Consider the following 13,495-nt stretch of genomic DNA (forward strand, 5'->3'; position numbering starts at 1 on the left):
CTGGGGGCTTTGAAGGGGCGGGGGGTGGGAGGTCGGGGTAGCAGGTGGTGGGTATTATAGAGTGCACGGATTGCATGGAGCATTGGGTGTGGTGCAAAAATAATGAATACTGTTACGCTGAAAATAAATAAAAAATAAATTAAAATAAAAAGATATGTCTCCAAAGACAAAGGAAACAAAAGCGAAAATAAACTTTTGGGACTTCATCAAGATCAAAAGCTTCTGCACAGCAAAGGAAACAGTCAAGAAAACAAAGAGGCAACCCACAGAATGAGAGAAAATATTTACAAATGACAGTACAGACAAAAGGTTGATATCCAGGATCTATAAAGAACTAACTCCTTAAACTCAACACACACAAAACAGGTATTCATATCAAAAAAATGGGCAGAAGATATGAACAGACACTTCTCCAATGAAGACATACAAATGGCTATCAGACACATGAAAAAATGTTCATCATCACTAGCCATCAGGGAGATTCAAATTAAAACCACATTGAGATATCACGTTCCACCAGTTAGAATAGCCAAAATTAGCAAGACAGGAAACAACATGTGTTGAAGGGGATGTGGAGGGAAGTGGAACCCTCTTCCACTGTTGGTGAGAATGCAAGTTGGTTCAGCCTCTTTGGAGAACAGTGTGGAGATTCCTCAAAAAATTAAAAATAGAGCTTCCCTATGACCCTTCAATTGCACTTCTGGGTATTTACCCCAAAGATACAGATGGAGTGAAAAGAAGGGCCATCTGTACCCCAATGTTTATAGCAGCAATGGCCATGGTCGCCAAACTGTGGAAAGAAACAACACGCCCTTCAACGGATGAATGGATAAGGAAGATGTGATCCATATACACTATGGAGTATTATGTCTCCATCAGAACGGATGAATATCCAACTTTTGTAGCAACATGGAAGGGACTGGAAGAGATTATGCTGAGTGAAATAAGTCAAGCAGAGAGAGTCAGTTATCATATGCTTTCACTTATTTGTGGAGCATAACAAATAACATGGAGGACAAGGGGAGATGGAGAGAAGGGAGTTGAGGGAAACTGGAAGGGGAGGTGAACCATGAGAGACTATAGACTCTGAAAAACAATCTGAGGGCTTTGAAGGGGTGGGGGTGGGAGTTTGGGGGAGCCAGGTGGTGGGTGTTAAGGTGGGCACGCATTGCATGGAGCACTGGGTGTGCTGCAAAAACAATGAATTCTGTTAGGCTTAAAAAAAATTTTTTAAATAAATAAATGAAAGTAAAAATAAAAATTTGTCCAAATTTCATTATTCTCTTGAGTCACCCATCAAATGACCTGAGATGGAAATCTAGGAATGTCTTTGCTCTACTCTCCCTTCCACTTCTCATCCCACATTTCTTTCAGATCATGTGTGATCTCTCAGTTCCACTGGCTCCTGGCTCCCAGGGAACTGAGAAGGTCCTAAGAGCACACAGCACATGGGACAGAATCCCACCTTGGGTCTTCAGTAGCTGTGTGATACGGGGCAAGGTTTTTGAACTCTTCAGTGTTTCTTACCAATATGATGGAAATAGCAATCTTGATCCATGGGTGGATACAAGTAATGTGTTGCTACTTTGCTGCCAAAAATTATTCTCACCTCCCTCCTTTAAAGATAGAACTCCCAGGGGGTGCTGGGCTGGCTCAGTCAGTAGAGCACGCCACTCTTGGTCTTGGGCTTGTGAGTTCAAGCCCCATGAGCTTACTTTAGAAAAAAAAGTAAGTAGAGTTTACTTAAAAAAATAAAAATAAATAGGACTCCCAAGATGTGGCCCAGCACATGTCAATCCCCCTAAAAAGCATGTGTCCAGATACCCTTGCTGCCTGCCATAGGGTCCGAGTTATGACCATGGGACACAAACAGATGTGACGACCACCACATCCACACTGTGCCCTTCAGAGGAAAGAGCATGTGCTCCTTTGAGCCTTTCACCCTTTCCTGTAGGCTGGGATGTAGATACAATGGTGCGACTTAAAGAATTTACTTTGGTCCAGGGATTGAAGACATGGTTTATAAGGAAAGAGGAACCACTTGACCAGCATGAAAACAATCACCACCTGAAGACTGCAACATCCAGTTTCAGCTGCTGTGTTTTGGAATCTCCTTGTTATAGCAGCTCCCACTGTACAATAACTGACACAAAAGTTAATGCCAGCGGCACCTGGATGGTGCTGTCAGTCAAGCATTCAACTCTTGCCTTCAGCTCAGGTCATGATCTCAGGGTCATGAGATCGAGCCCCTCCTCAGGCTCCATGCTCAGCGGGGAGTCTGCTTGATGATTCTCTCTCCCTCTCCCTCTGCCCCTCCTCCCCAATCGTATGTGTGTTCGTTCTTTCTCACTCTCAAATAAATAAATCAACCTATATCAGATGATGAACCGTGAGGACATGATGCTAAGTGAAATAAGGCCATCCCCAAAAGACAAATGTGGTATGAGTCCTTTCACATGCGGGCCTTAGAGTGGTCAAATTCATGAAGACAGGAAGTAGAAGCGTGGCTGCCTGGGCTGGCAGGGAGGGAGGAATGGAATTAGTGTTTAATTGGGACAGAGTTTCCGTTTTACAAGAGGAAGAGTTCTGGAGAAGGATGACAGGGATGGTTGCATAACATTCTGAATGTATTTAATGCCACTGAAGTGTACAGGTAAAAAGGGGTTAAGACGGTTGATTTTACATTATGGGTAGTTTACCACAATAAAAGAAATGGAAACAAAAGAGAACCGAGGGAGAGGACATCTTTGGCTGTGCTTGCTTGCACTTGGAGCTGTCTGGACACACGAAGATGGAGCACCTCCTAAATTTTTTAGAAAAACTGAGAGCCTGTAAATGACTGTTGAGGGGGCGCCTGGATGGCTCATTCAGTTAAGCATCTGCCATCTGATAAGATGATGATCCCAGGGTTCTGGGTTGGAGGATCACATCAGGCTCCCTGCTCAGTGGGGAGGCTGTTTCTCCCTCTGCCTTTGCCTCCCCCTCCCCCTGCTCATGGTCTGTCTCTCTCTCTTTGTCAAATAAATAAAATCTTTTAAAAAAAAAAACTGTTGACTAGTGGGCTCATAAAACAATGCCCCAGTGTTCCACGATGAGGTCCCCAAAACCATAACCACAGGAAATGCACTGAGAAAATTTCCAAAGCGGTGATGGAGGACAGAGCCCTGTGAGGAGGCTCAGGGAGGGCAGAGCCCAGGGCCATGGAAGACAATGGTACAACCAACTGGCTTACAGCAAGGGGAGGAGCCTAACAAAAATTTTAAGTTGCTAAGTTCTGCGACTTCTGTGTGCTTCCCAGGCCCTGCTGAGGTTTGTTTTGCTGTCGTTGTTGTTCACTGTGGTTTTAACATCTATTTCATGCAGACTGGAGTTTTCTGAAGTTCATGGGTGGCCAGAATGGGAGAAGTCACTGCAGGGCTTGAAGAAGAGAGTTCTTATAGCAAACACTACGCAGTGAACAGATGACTGGCTGGGCTACAACCCTGGGCAAGGGTGCTGGATGCAGGAGAAGGAATGGTGTGGGCATGGTCTATGACAGTAAGAACTGCGGCACCTGTCCTTCTGTTCTGTTTGTCTAGGGAGCTGCTTTCAGATCCATCAGCACCAAGATATCTGCAAGATAAATCCTTCTCTTTCCAGTATCGACTGCCTCACGAGGCATTCCTGACTCAACGCTACTTTTCGATTTTAGTTAGGGTAAAATACACATAACATGAAATTTACCATCTTAACATGTAACCCACTGACCCCTTTAAGTGTACGGATCAGTAGTGCCAAGTATATTCTCTAGAATGTCTCTAGATTCTCTAGAATGTCTCTAGACATTCTAGAGTCTCTAGAACTCTTCCTTTTACAAAAACAAAGTTCTGTCCCCATGAAACAACAACTCCCCATTCCTCCATGTCCCTCAGCCCCGGCTACCACTGTTCTACTTTCTGTCTCTATGACTTTGACCATACGAGCAGACTCCCATAATCTTGTCCTTTTGTGTCTGACTTATTTCATTTAACATAATGTCCTCAAGGCTCATCCATTCATCCACCTAGCAGCCTGGGTCAGAATTTCCTTTTTTTTTTTTTAAGATTTTATTTTTGATTTATTTGTCAGAGAGATAGAGAGCACAGGTAGGCAGAGCAGCAGGCAGAGGGAGAGGGAGAAGCAGGCTCTCTGCTGAGTGGGGAACATGACGGGGGACTCAACCACAGGACCCTGGGATCATGATCTGAGCCAAAGGCAGCCGCCTAACAGATTGAGCCACCCAGGCGCCCCAAAATTTCCTTCTTTTTTAAGGCTGAATAATATTCCATCAGATGGATAGACCACATTTTGTTTATCCATTCATCTGTCAGTGAACAACTACTTCCACCTTTTGGCCATTGGAGATAATGCTGCTATGAACATGGACATGCAAACATCTCTTTGAGACCCTGCTTTGAATTCTTCTAGATATATACCCAGAAGTGGAATCACTACACAGTCCTACATTTTTTGAGGAACCGCCATAATGATTTCCACAGCAACTACACCATTTCACACACACACACACATAGGACACAAGGGTGCCAGTTTCTCCACATCCTCACCAACACTTGTTACCTTCTGGGGGTGGGGTTTGTACAAACCATCCCAATGGGTATGATACCATAGCTTTTAATTCATCATTTTGTCCAGACTCGTTCTTTCTTGGATTTTGCCAATGCTTCCCTCAGAAAACAGAAAGGATAAAAGCCCTATCCTGCCACAGACACACATAATAAATTTCCATTTTCTCGGGAAGGGGTAGCAAGGCAGCGCAGGACCACTAAAGGAACACTACAGTGTATAACTCCCAACATGATGTTCATGTACTATCTGTAACTAATCAGCTTTTAAAATAACCTCCATGGCCCAAAATCATACTAGCAGGAAATGAGCTGAAAAAGCTTCAGGAGCGGCCATGGGAGATAGAAGACAGTGAGGAGATTCTCATAAGACAAAACTAGATTTGGAAACAAAATGGGCCATTTTTACTCTCTATAACTCTTCAAACCCTGTCCCTCAGTCCTTGGCCCCTGGTGTGGATATGGGTGTGTTGAGCAGTAAAACCTTGCTTCTAACATCTGTTTCAGTTTGAGGAGCGGGCTCCAGGCTGCAATCAGAAAACCAAATGCAAGTGAGTTAAATGGTATTGACAATTTATTCTTCCTTTTTTCCAGTGCTCCAAGATTCATTGTTCATGCATCACACCCAGTGCTCCATGCAATATATGCCCTCCTTAATAACACCACCAAGCTCACCTAACCCTCCACCCCTCTCCCCTCCAAAACCCTCAGTTTGTTTCTCAGAGTCCACAGTGTCTCATGGTTCATCTTCCCCTCTGATTTCCCCCAATTCACTTTTCCTTTCCTTCTCCTAATGTCCTCCCTGTTATTCCTTATGCTCCAAAAGTTAAGTGAAACCATATGATAATTGACTCTATCAATTGATAGATCAATTGATAGCTCATTGACTCTATCAATCATATGATAATTGACTCTTGCTCTGACAAATGGAAGATAATTTATTTTACTCAGCGTAATCTTCTCCAGTATATTCTTTATTCTAGTCAAGAAATGTCATTAAGGACACAGAGTTTGTTCATCTTTTCTACTCTGCCATTCTCAGGTGTTGTGTCTCAGTCGAGCTCCACACATCATGACATCTCACACACACTCAGACAGAGGCAAGAAAGGAAAGTGTCCTTCTCACAACTTTTTTTTGATGCAAGGAAACTTCAGAATCCCCCTGTGCTGACTTCCCTCCCACTCTTATCAGCCAGAGCTGAGTCATGTGCCCATTTCTACATCCCTCCCTAGCAAGAGAATGGAGTTATTCTCATTGGCTTATAATAATCAAAATTCTCAACTCTGGAGCTATCAGGGGCCCAGGTCCCAAGATGTCCCTGAAACCAATTCAAAACAAGCTTTTGTTAGCAAGAAGTAAGGAGAAAAATAGTGGGCGCTTGGGAGGCTCAGCTGGTGGGGCGTCTGACTCTTGGTTTCTCTTGTTTCAGCTCGGGTCATGGTCTCAGACTCATAAGATCAAGCCCTGTGTTGAGCTCCATGCTCAGTGGGGAGTCTGCTTGGGCTTCTCTCCCTCTCCCTCTGTCTCCCTACCCTCTCAAAAAAATAAATAAATTGTTTTTAAGGGAGAGGAGAAAAACAGATGTTGGGTGAATCACCTGGCATGACAGGCTCTTTGAAGAGCTCATTCCAAGGAGGAGAAAAGAGGGCTCTTACTTTTTCACCCCCAAAAATATACCTTTATTAGTTTTCTATTGCTGCATAACATATTACCCCAAACTTAATGACTTAAAACCACACACATTTATTATCTCAACATTTGTGTAGATCATAAATCTGAGCAAGGCTTAGCAAGGACCTCTGTGACACAGATTCTCACAGGCTGTGATCAGAATGTTGGCCAGGACTGAGGTCTCATCTGAAGACTCAAGTGGGGAAGGATCCTTTTCCTAGTTCACTTCTTTGTTTTCAGACTAGACTGTGTTCCTCAAGAGCCATTGAACTCAGGGCCTCAGGGTCTCACTGTTGGCTGAAGGCTACTCTCAGTGGGCTTCTCTAACTCTTGTGTGCAATTTGCTCCATCAAAACCAGTAAGGGAAAGTGTCCAGTAGCAGGAGTGAAGCCACAGTCTTTGTAACCTGACCACGGAAATGACATTCCCTCATATTTTCATATTTTGTTGATTAGAAGCTAGTTACTCAAGGGGAGGGAATTACATGAGGTCACGAGCACCAGGAGATAGGATCACTGGGGACTATATTCAAGGCTCTCTGCCATATTGTGCCCTCTTCTGCATTTCAGGACTCCAGTGTTGACCTTTTGTTTCCCCAGCTTCTACATGCACCCTCTCTTCTTCTCTTCTTCTGCTACTGCAGAAGCAGTGTTCACCCCACCCCACCCCCCGCTGACACCTTCCCAAAGTAGGCATCGCCCTCTTTTTTCTGCAGGACCACAATGGCAGATTCATTCTAGGGGAATGCAGAGGATTTCAAGAAACACATCTGTTTGGGATTTTTAAAATCTTATCCCTGAAAATGTCATACAGTCATGTACAAGTAAATACACAGAATGAGTAGCAGAGTTAGAAAACAGAGAAGCAAGGAGAGGCATGTCCCATGCAAGGCACAGGCGTTCACGTGAGAAGTCAGGGTTGTCAGGGACAGTGGCTTGGTTTCCCCAGGGCAATCAAAGATACGTCAATAGGGAAAGTTTTATGAGGTGTTTTGTTCTTTTCTTAAGGAATTCCATTTGTGAGTGTATCAACAGGATCCAACAGGAAATGAGTGATGCACTCTGGGTAGGTAATGCAAGGGCAGTTTTTTAAAGGGGCTGTAAAGGGACACCTGGGTGGCTCAGTGGGTTAAAGCCTCTGCCTTCGGGTCCTGGGATCGAGCCCCGCATCAGGCTCTCTGCTCAGCAGGGAGCTTCCCTTCCTCTCTCTGCCTGCCTCTCTGCCTACTTGTGATCTCTCTGTCAAATTTTTTTTTAATTTTTTAAATAAAAATAAAAATAAAAGGGGTTGTTCATAGGGGCACCTCAGTGGTTCAGTCACTAAGCATCTGCTTTCAGGCTGAGGTCATGATCCCATGGTCCTGGGATTAAGCCCCACATTGGGCTCCCTGCTCAGCAGGAAACTTGCTTCTCACTCTCACACTCCCCCTAGTTGGCTCCTTCTCTCACCGTACCTCTCTCTGTCAAATAAATAAATAAAATCTTTTTAAAAGGGGTGGTGGTGCTGTTTGAAAAGGTGTGAGCAGAGTTAGGGGCTGGAGTAGCACCCAAGAACTAGTAGCACTGGAGAGCTGTCAGCACCCACATGCCTGAAGAAACCAAGGAAACAGTGGTTATAGCCAAAAAGACTGGTTGTGTGGAAAACACTGTGACCTCGGACTAAGAGTGGCCACCTGTGGACACATGTAGAGGGGGACAGGAGAGAATAATACCCTGGCCTGTGTGTCCTCCTACCCTCCAGCTCCTGACAGTGCCTCTCATTGACCAAACCCAACCAGAAGCCAGAAAGCAGAGAGCCCATCAATGTGATCCATACAGGCTGGTCTCCTGAGACAGAGATGAACACAAAAGGATGCTCTTGCTCTGACAAATGGAAGATATAACATATAATACACACAGACCATAGCTTGCTGACAAATCTCAAGGTGGAAACCCCATCCTCGGTGTTTAGCTTGTCCTTTGTTTCTAGTACCTTGCATGTATAGTTAGGTTGTTGATTATGTATTTTTCTTCCTTTTTAATGGAAGCACTTACAGCTATGAATTTCCCTCTGAACACTGCTTTTGCTGTATCCCCTAAGTTTGGGTATGTTGTGTTTTCATGTTCATTCATGTCAAACTCTTTCCCAATGTAACTTGTAATTTCTTCTTTGATCCTGTTGTTTGAGAGCATAGTGTTTAGGAGTGCCTGGGTGGCTCAGTGGGTTAAGCCTCTGCCTTCGGCTCTGGTCATGATCTCAGGGTCCTGGGATCAAGCCCCACATCAGGCTCTCTGCTCAGGGGAGAGCCTGCTACCCCCTCTCTCTCTGCCTGCCTATTTGGCTACTTGTGATTTTTCTCTCTGTGTGTCAAATAAATAAAATCTTTTTTTTTAAAGAGGGTATTGTTTCATTGCTACATATTTGGCAAGTGTCCAGTTTCCTTCTGTCACTGATTTCTTATTTCATCCCACAGTGGTCAGAGAAGATGCTCAGGAGGATTTCAATCCATCATCAGGTTTAATTAGACAAAAGTGAATTACTAAGCTATTTCACATATACTAGGGTGGCTATAATTTCAGAAAGTGGAGAATTAATTTTGGCAAGAATGAGGATAGCAGAAACAATGATTCTTCATTCCCCCCTACTCCCAGTCTCTGGTAACCTCAAATCTACTTTCTGTCTCTATAAATTTGCTTATTCTAGATATTTCATGTAAGTGGAATCATATATTTGTACTTTTATATCTGGCTTATGCATTTACCATAATGTTTTTAAAGATTTTGTTAATTTATTTTAGAACGAGAGGGGGGCCGACTGGGTGGCTCAGTCTTTAAGTGTCTGCCTTCAGCTCAGGTCAAGATCCCAGGGTCCTGGGATCGAGCCCCACATCAGGCTCCCTGTATGTCAGGAAGCCTGCTTCTCCCTCTCCCACTTCCCCTGCTTGTGTTCTTGCTCTCACTATCTCTCTATCTGTGTCAAATAAATAAAATCTTTAAAAAGAGAGAGAGAGCACAGGAGTGGGGGGAAGGACAGAGGAAGAGAAAGAGAGAAAACCCCAAGTAGACTCCCCACCGAGCCCAGAGCCTGATGTGGACTCCATCCCACAACTCCCGAGATCATGTCCCCAGATGAAATCAAGAATTGAAAAACTGGTGAATGAATTAAATAGAGATGGTATGTATATACCATGGAATATGATTCAGCCATAAAAAAAAGAAAGAAATCTTAAAATTTGCAACGATGTGGATGGAACCGGAGAGTATAACGCTGAGCAAAATCAGTCAGAGAGACACAAACACCATAAGATTTCACTCACGTGGAATTTAAGAAGCAAAACAAACGAAGGGAGAAAAATAAGAGAGAGAGAAATCAAGCTACAGATGCTTAATTATAAAGAACAGATTGGAAATGCCATGATGGCTCAGTTGATTAAGCAAATATCTTCTGTGCAGGGTCCTGGGATCGAGCCGGAATAGGGCTCCTTGCTCAGTGGAGAGACTGCTTCTCCCTCTGCCTGCCCTTCCCCCTGCTTGTGCTCTCTCTCTGACAAATAAATAAAATCTCTTTAAAAAATAAAAATCAAAATAAATAGGGCATCTGGGTGGCTCAGTGGGTTAAAGCCTCTGCCTTCGGCTCAGGTCATGATCCCAGGGTCCTGGGATCGAGCCCCAAATCGGGCTCTCTGCTCAGCGGGGAGCCTGCTTCCTCTTCTCTCTCTCTCCCTCTGTCTCTCTCTCTCTCTCTCTCTCTCTCTCCCTACCTGTGATCTCTGTCAAATAAATAAATAAAATCTTTTTTTTTAAATGTTTAAAAATAAAAATTTTAAAAAGAGCAAACTGGTGGTTGCCAGAGGGGAGGAGGGTGGCCGGACGGATTGAGGAGGCGATGGGGACTAACGCGTGCGCCGGTGACGTGCGGAAGGGTTAAACCACTACACGGTACACCCGGAACCAGTATAACACTGTATGTTCACTACCTGGAACTTAAATAAAAACTTTTCACACACATATATGATAAAGGACTGTCATCCCAAATCTACCAAGAACGCATGAAACTCAATAATAAAGATTTTAATGGATAAAATGACAAAATGTATGTTACACAAATTGTACCACAATGATTTATGAAATCCTCCACTTTCCTTTCCCGTCACACAACAAAGAAATAAGAGATCCAAGAGGAAGAAGCTAGAGAACCATCATGAAATCAACTCTAATCATCATGACACTCTAGTTTTTACAAATATTTATCACGCAGAGGATCTTACTGTTTGTTGCCTCCTCCCACTAGATTTAAGGATGTGATTCGGCAGGAAGGAAGAAGACAGCCTGCGGCCGCTGGTGCAAAGCCACCCAGAACACAGATTAGAAAACCCGAGCTCCGCGTCAGATGGGAGCTCTGCGTCTCAGGATCACCCAGTGCCCCAGGGGATGGCAGAAGGCTCCCTGGCGGTCCTCACCTCCCAGGGCAAGGAGGAAGCAGCCTTCCCTGCTCTCTGTCAGCGCTACCCCGCCCCGCTCGCCCAGGCTTGGCAGGGTTCATGGCTGGTGACCATCTGCACTGCAGAGCGCGGTGCATCGCCGCCAAGTCAAAGGCTCAAGGACCAAAGGAAGAGGAGACCGCGCTCTCTTCGTGGACTTCGTGGTGGGTCTCAGCCACTGCCAGTTGCCTCACTGAAGAGGCTATTTCATTCAAGGCTACGGGAGCGACCCCTGTATTCCAAGCGGGGAAACTGAGCGCCAGGCGGGATACACGTTCATGAAGAAGCTAGAAGGGGAACGTGGATCAAGCGTTTATTGAAAAACCCCGCGGCTCCGCCCCAGGGTCCTCCTCAGAGCCACACGCACCTCCTTGTTGCGCAGCGTGTACACCACGGGGTTCAGCAGCGGCGTCACCACCGTGTAGAACACAGCCACCAGGCGGTCCTGCTCAGGCCTGGCCCCGGACTCGGGCCGCAGGTAGATGATGGAGGCGCAGCCAAAATGCACAATGACCACGGTGAGGTGGGCCGCGCAGGTGGAGAAGGCCTTGCGCCGGCCGGCGGCGGAGGGAATCCTCACGATGGCGGCCACGATGAAGGCGTAGGACAGGAGGACGAGGAGGAAGGAGACCAGCACCACGAGGACGCTCAGGAAGAAGATGGCCAGCGCTTTGCCAGCGCTCTCGGAGCAGCTGAGCTTCAGGACCGGCGCGATGTCACAGAAGAAGTGCTCCACGCGGTTGCTGCCGCAGAAAGGCGAGGAGAAGATCATGCTGGTCTCAATCGAGGCCACCGAGAAGCCGGAGCAGAAAACCAGGGCTCCCAGGCGGAGACACACTGTGGGTCTCATGATCGCCGAGTACCGCAGGGGGTGGCAGATGGCCACGTAGCGGTCATAGCCCATCAGGGTAAGGAGGAAGCAGTGGCTACATCCCAGGCCCAGGAAGAAGAACATCTGAGCCCGACAGCCAGGGATGGAGATGGCCTGGCTCTCCATGAGCAGATGGGCCAGCATGTTGGGGATAGTGACCAGCGTGTAGGAGGTCTCGGAGAGGGACAGCACCGCCAGGAAGCGGTACATGGGAGTGTGAAGGGTCCGATCTTCCTGGATAATGATGATGATGGTGATGTTGCCACTGAGGGTGACCAGGTATGTGAGGAAGAAGAGCCCGAAGAGGGTATATCTCAGGTGTGGGAGGTTGGAGAAACCCACCAGCACAAACTCGGTCACCAGCCAGGTGGCATTTTCCTGCTGCTTCTCAGGAGCCTGAGAGGAAAGGACAGAGTAAATGGAATGGGACAATTTTGTAGCCATCTGCCATACATCTGTACCGATAGGGCGGGAAATCATCCCTGTTTTACGAAAAAAAAAAAAAGGAGAGAGACTCAGAAATTATGTCACTTCTAGGGGCGCCTGGGTGGCTCAATGGGATAACCCTCTGCCTTCAGCTCAGGTCATGATCTCAGGGTCCTGGGATCGAGCCCAGCTTCAGGCTCTCTACTCAGTGAAGCCTGCTTCCCCTCTCTCTCTGCCTGCTGCTCTGCTTACTTGTGAGCTCTGTCTCTGTCAAATAAATAAATAAAATCTTTTTAAAAAAAAAAATTATGTTACTTCTTTTCTTTAATATCACCCAGCCAGCCAGTGTCTGTCAATAGGCAAGAAAATTGCAGATTTGGAAACAGCCTGTGTCAGTCAAGGGATGAATGAATAAAGATGTGGTGTAGGGCACCTGGCGGGCTCACTGGTAGGACATGCGACTCATGGGGTGGCAAGTTCAAGCCTATGCTTGGTGTCCAGAATTTTTGTTTTAAGGTTTTATTTATTTATTTGACAGAGAGACAGCGAGAGAGGGAACACGCGCAGGGGGAGTGGGAGAGGGAGAAGCAGGCTTCCCACTGAGCAGGGAGCCGGATGCGGGGCTCCATCCCAGGACCCTGGCAGATACCTAATGACTGAGCCTCCCAGCGCCCCCTAGAGATTACTTTAAAAGGACAAGGAGGGGGAGGAGAGGGAGGAGGAGGAGGAGAAGGGCTGTATACACACTACGGAATATTAATCATCCTTGGGAAAGAAGCAAATCCTGCCTTGGGCTACTAACTCGGCTGGATCTTGAGGACATTATGTTGAGTGAGATAAGACAGATAAGGAAAGACAAATACAGTACGGTACCGTTCATAGGTGGAATCTGAAAGAGCCAAATTCTTTTTTTTTTCTTTTTAGTTTTTTAAATATATCTTTTAATTATAATGCATTTTAAATATATTTTTTAATGTAATGCATTATTTTCTTCAGGGGTATCGGTGTGTGGATTATCAGGCTTACCCAATTCACAGCACTCACCATAGCACATATCCTCCCTAATGTCCATCATCCAGCCACCCTCTCCCTGTCCCCGGAACTCCCAGCAACCCTCAGTTTGTTTTGTGAGATTAAGAGACTCTTATGGTTTGTCTCCCTCCTGATCTCATCTTGTTTCATTTTTTCCCTCCCTATGCCCCATGAACCCCCCGCCCTGCCTCTCAAATTCCTCATATCAGAGAAATCATATGAGAGTTGTCTTTCTCTGATTGATTTATTTCACTCACCATAATACCCTCTAGTTCCATCCATGTCATTGTAAATGGCAGGATTTCGCCGGGGGGTGGGGGGGGTTGATGGCTGCATAGTATTCCATTGTATAGATATACTACTTCTTCTTTATCCATTCACCTGTTGATGGACATCTAGGCTCTTTCCATAGTTTGGCTGTTGTGGACATTGCT

The 13,495-nt window shown here is 45.8% G+C and overlaps 1 protein-coding gene across 1 annotated transcript; it reads right to left on the reverse strand.

Moving 5' to 3' along the window:
• Positions 1-11,045: 11,045 nt before the first annotated feature.
• On the reverse strand, positions 11,046-12,058 carry LOC116573668 (olfactory receptor 10T2-like). The gene has a single exon (XM_032313910.1). It carries the CDS (start codon positions 12,045-12,047, stop codon positions 11,046-11,048), a length of 1,002 nt encoding a protein of 333 aa, XP_032169801.1. The 5' UTR covers positions 12,048-12,058.
• Positions 12,059-13,495: the final 1,437 nt, after the last annotated feature.

This window comes from Mustela erminea, chromosome 1, assembly GCF_009829155.1.
Source record: "Mustela erminea isolate mMusErm1 chromosome 1, mMusErm1.Pri, whole genome shotgun sequence".
Lineage (NCBI taxonomy): Eukaryota > Metazoa > Chordata > Mammalia > Carnivora > Mustelidae > Mustela > Mustela erminea.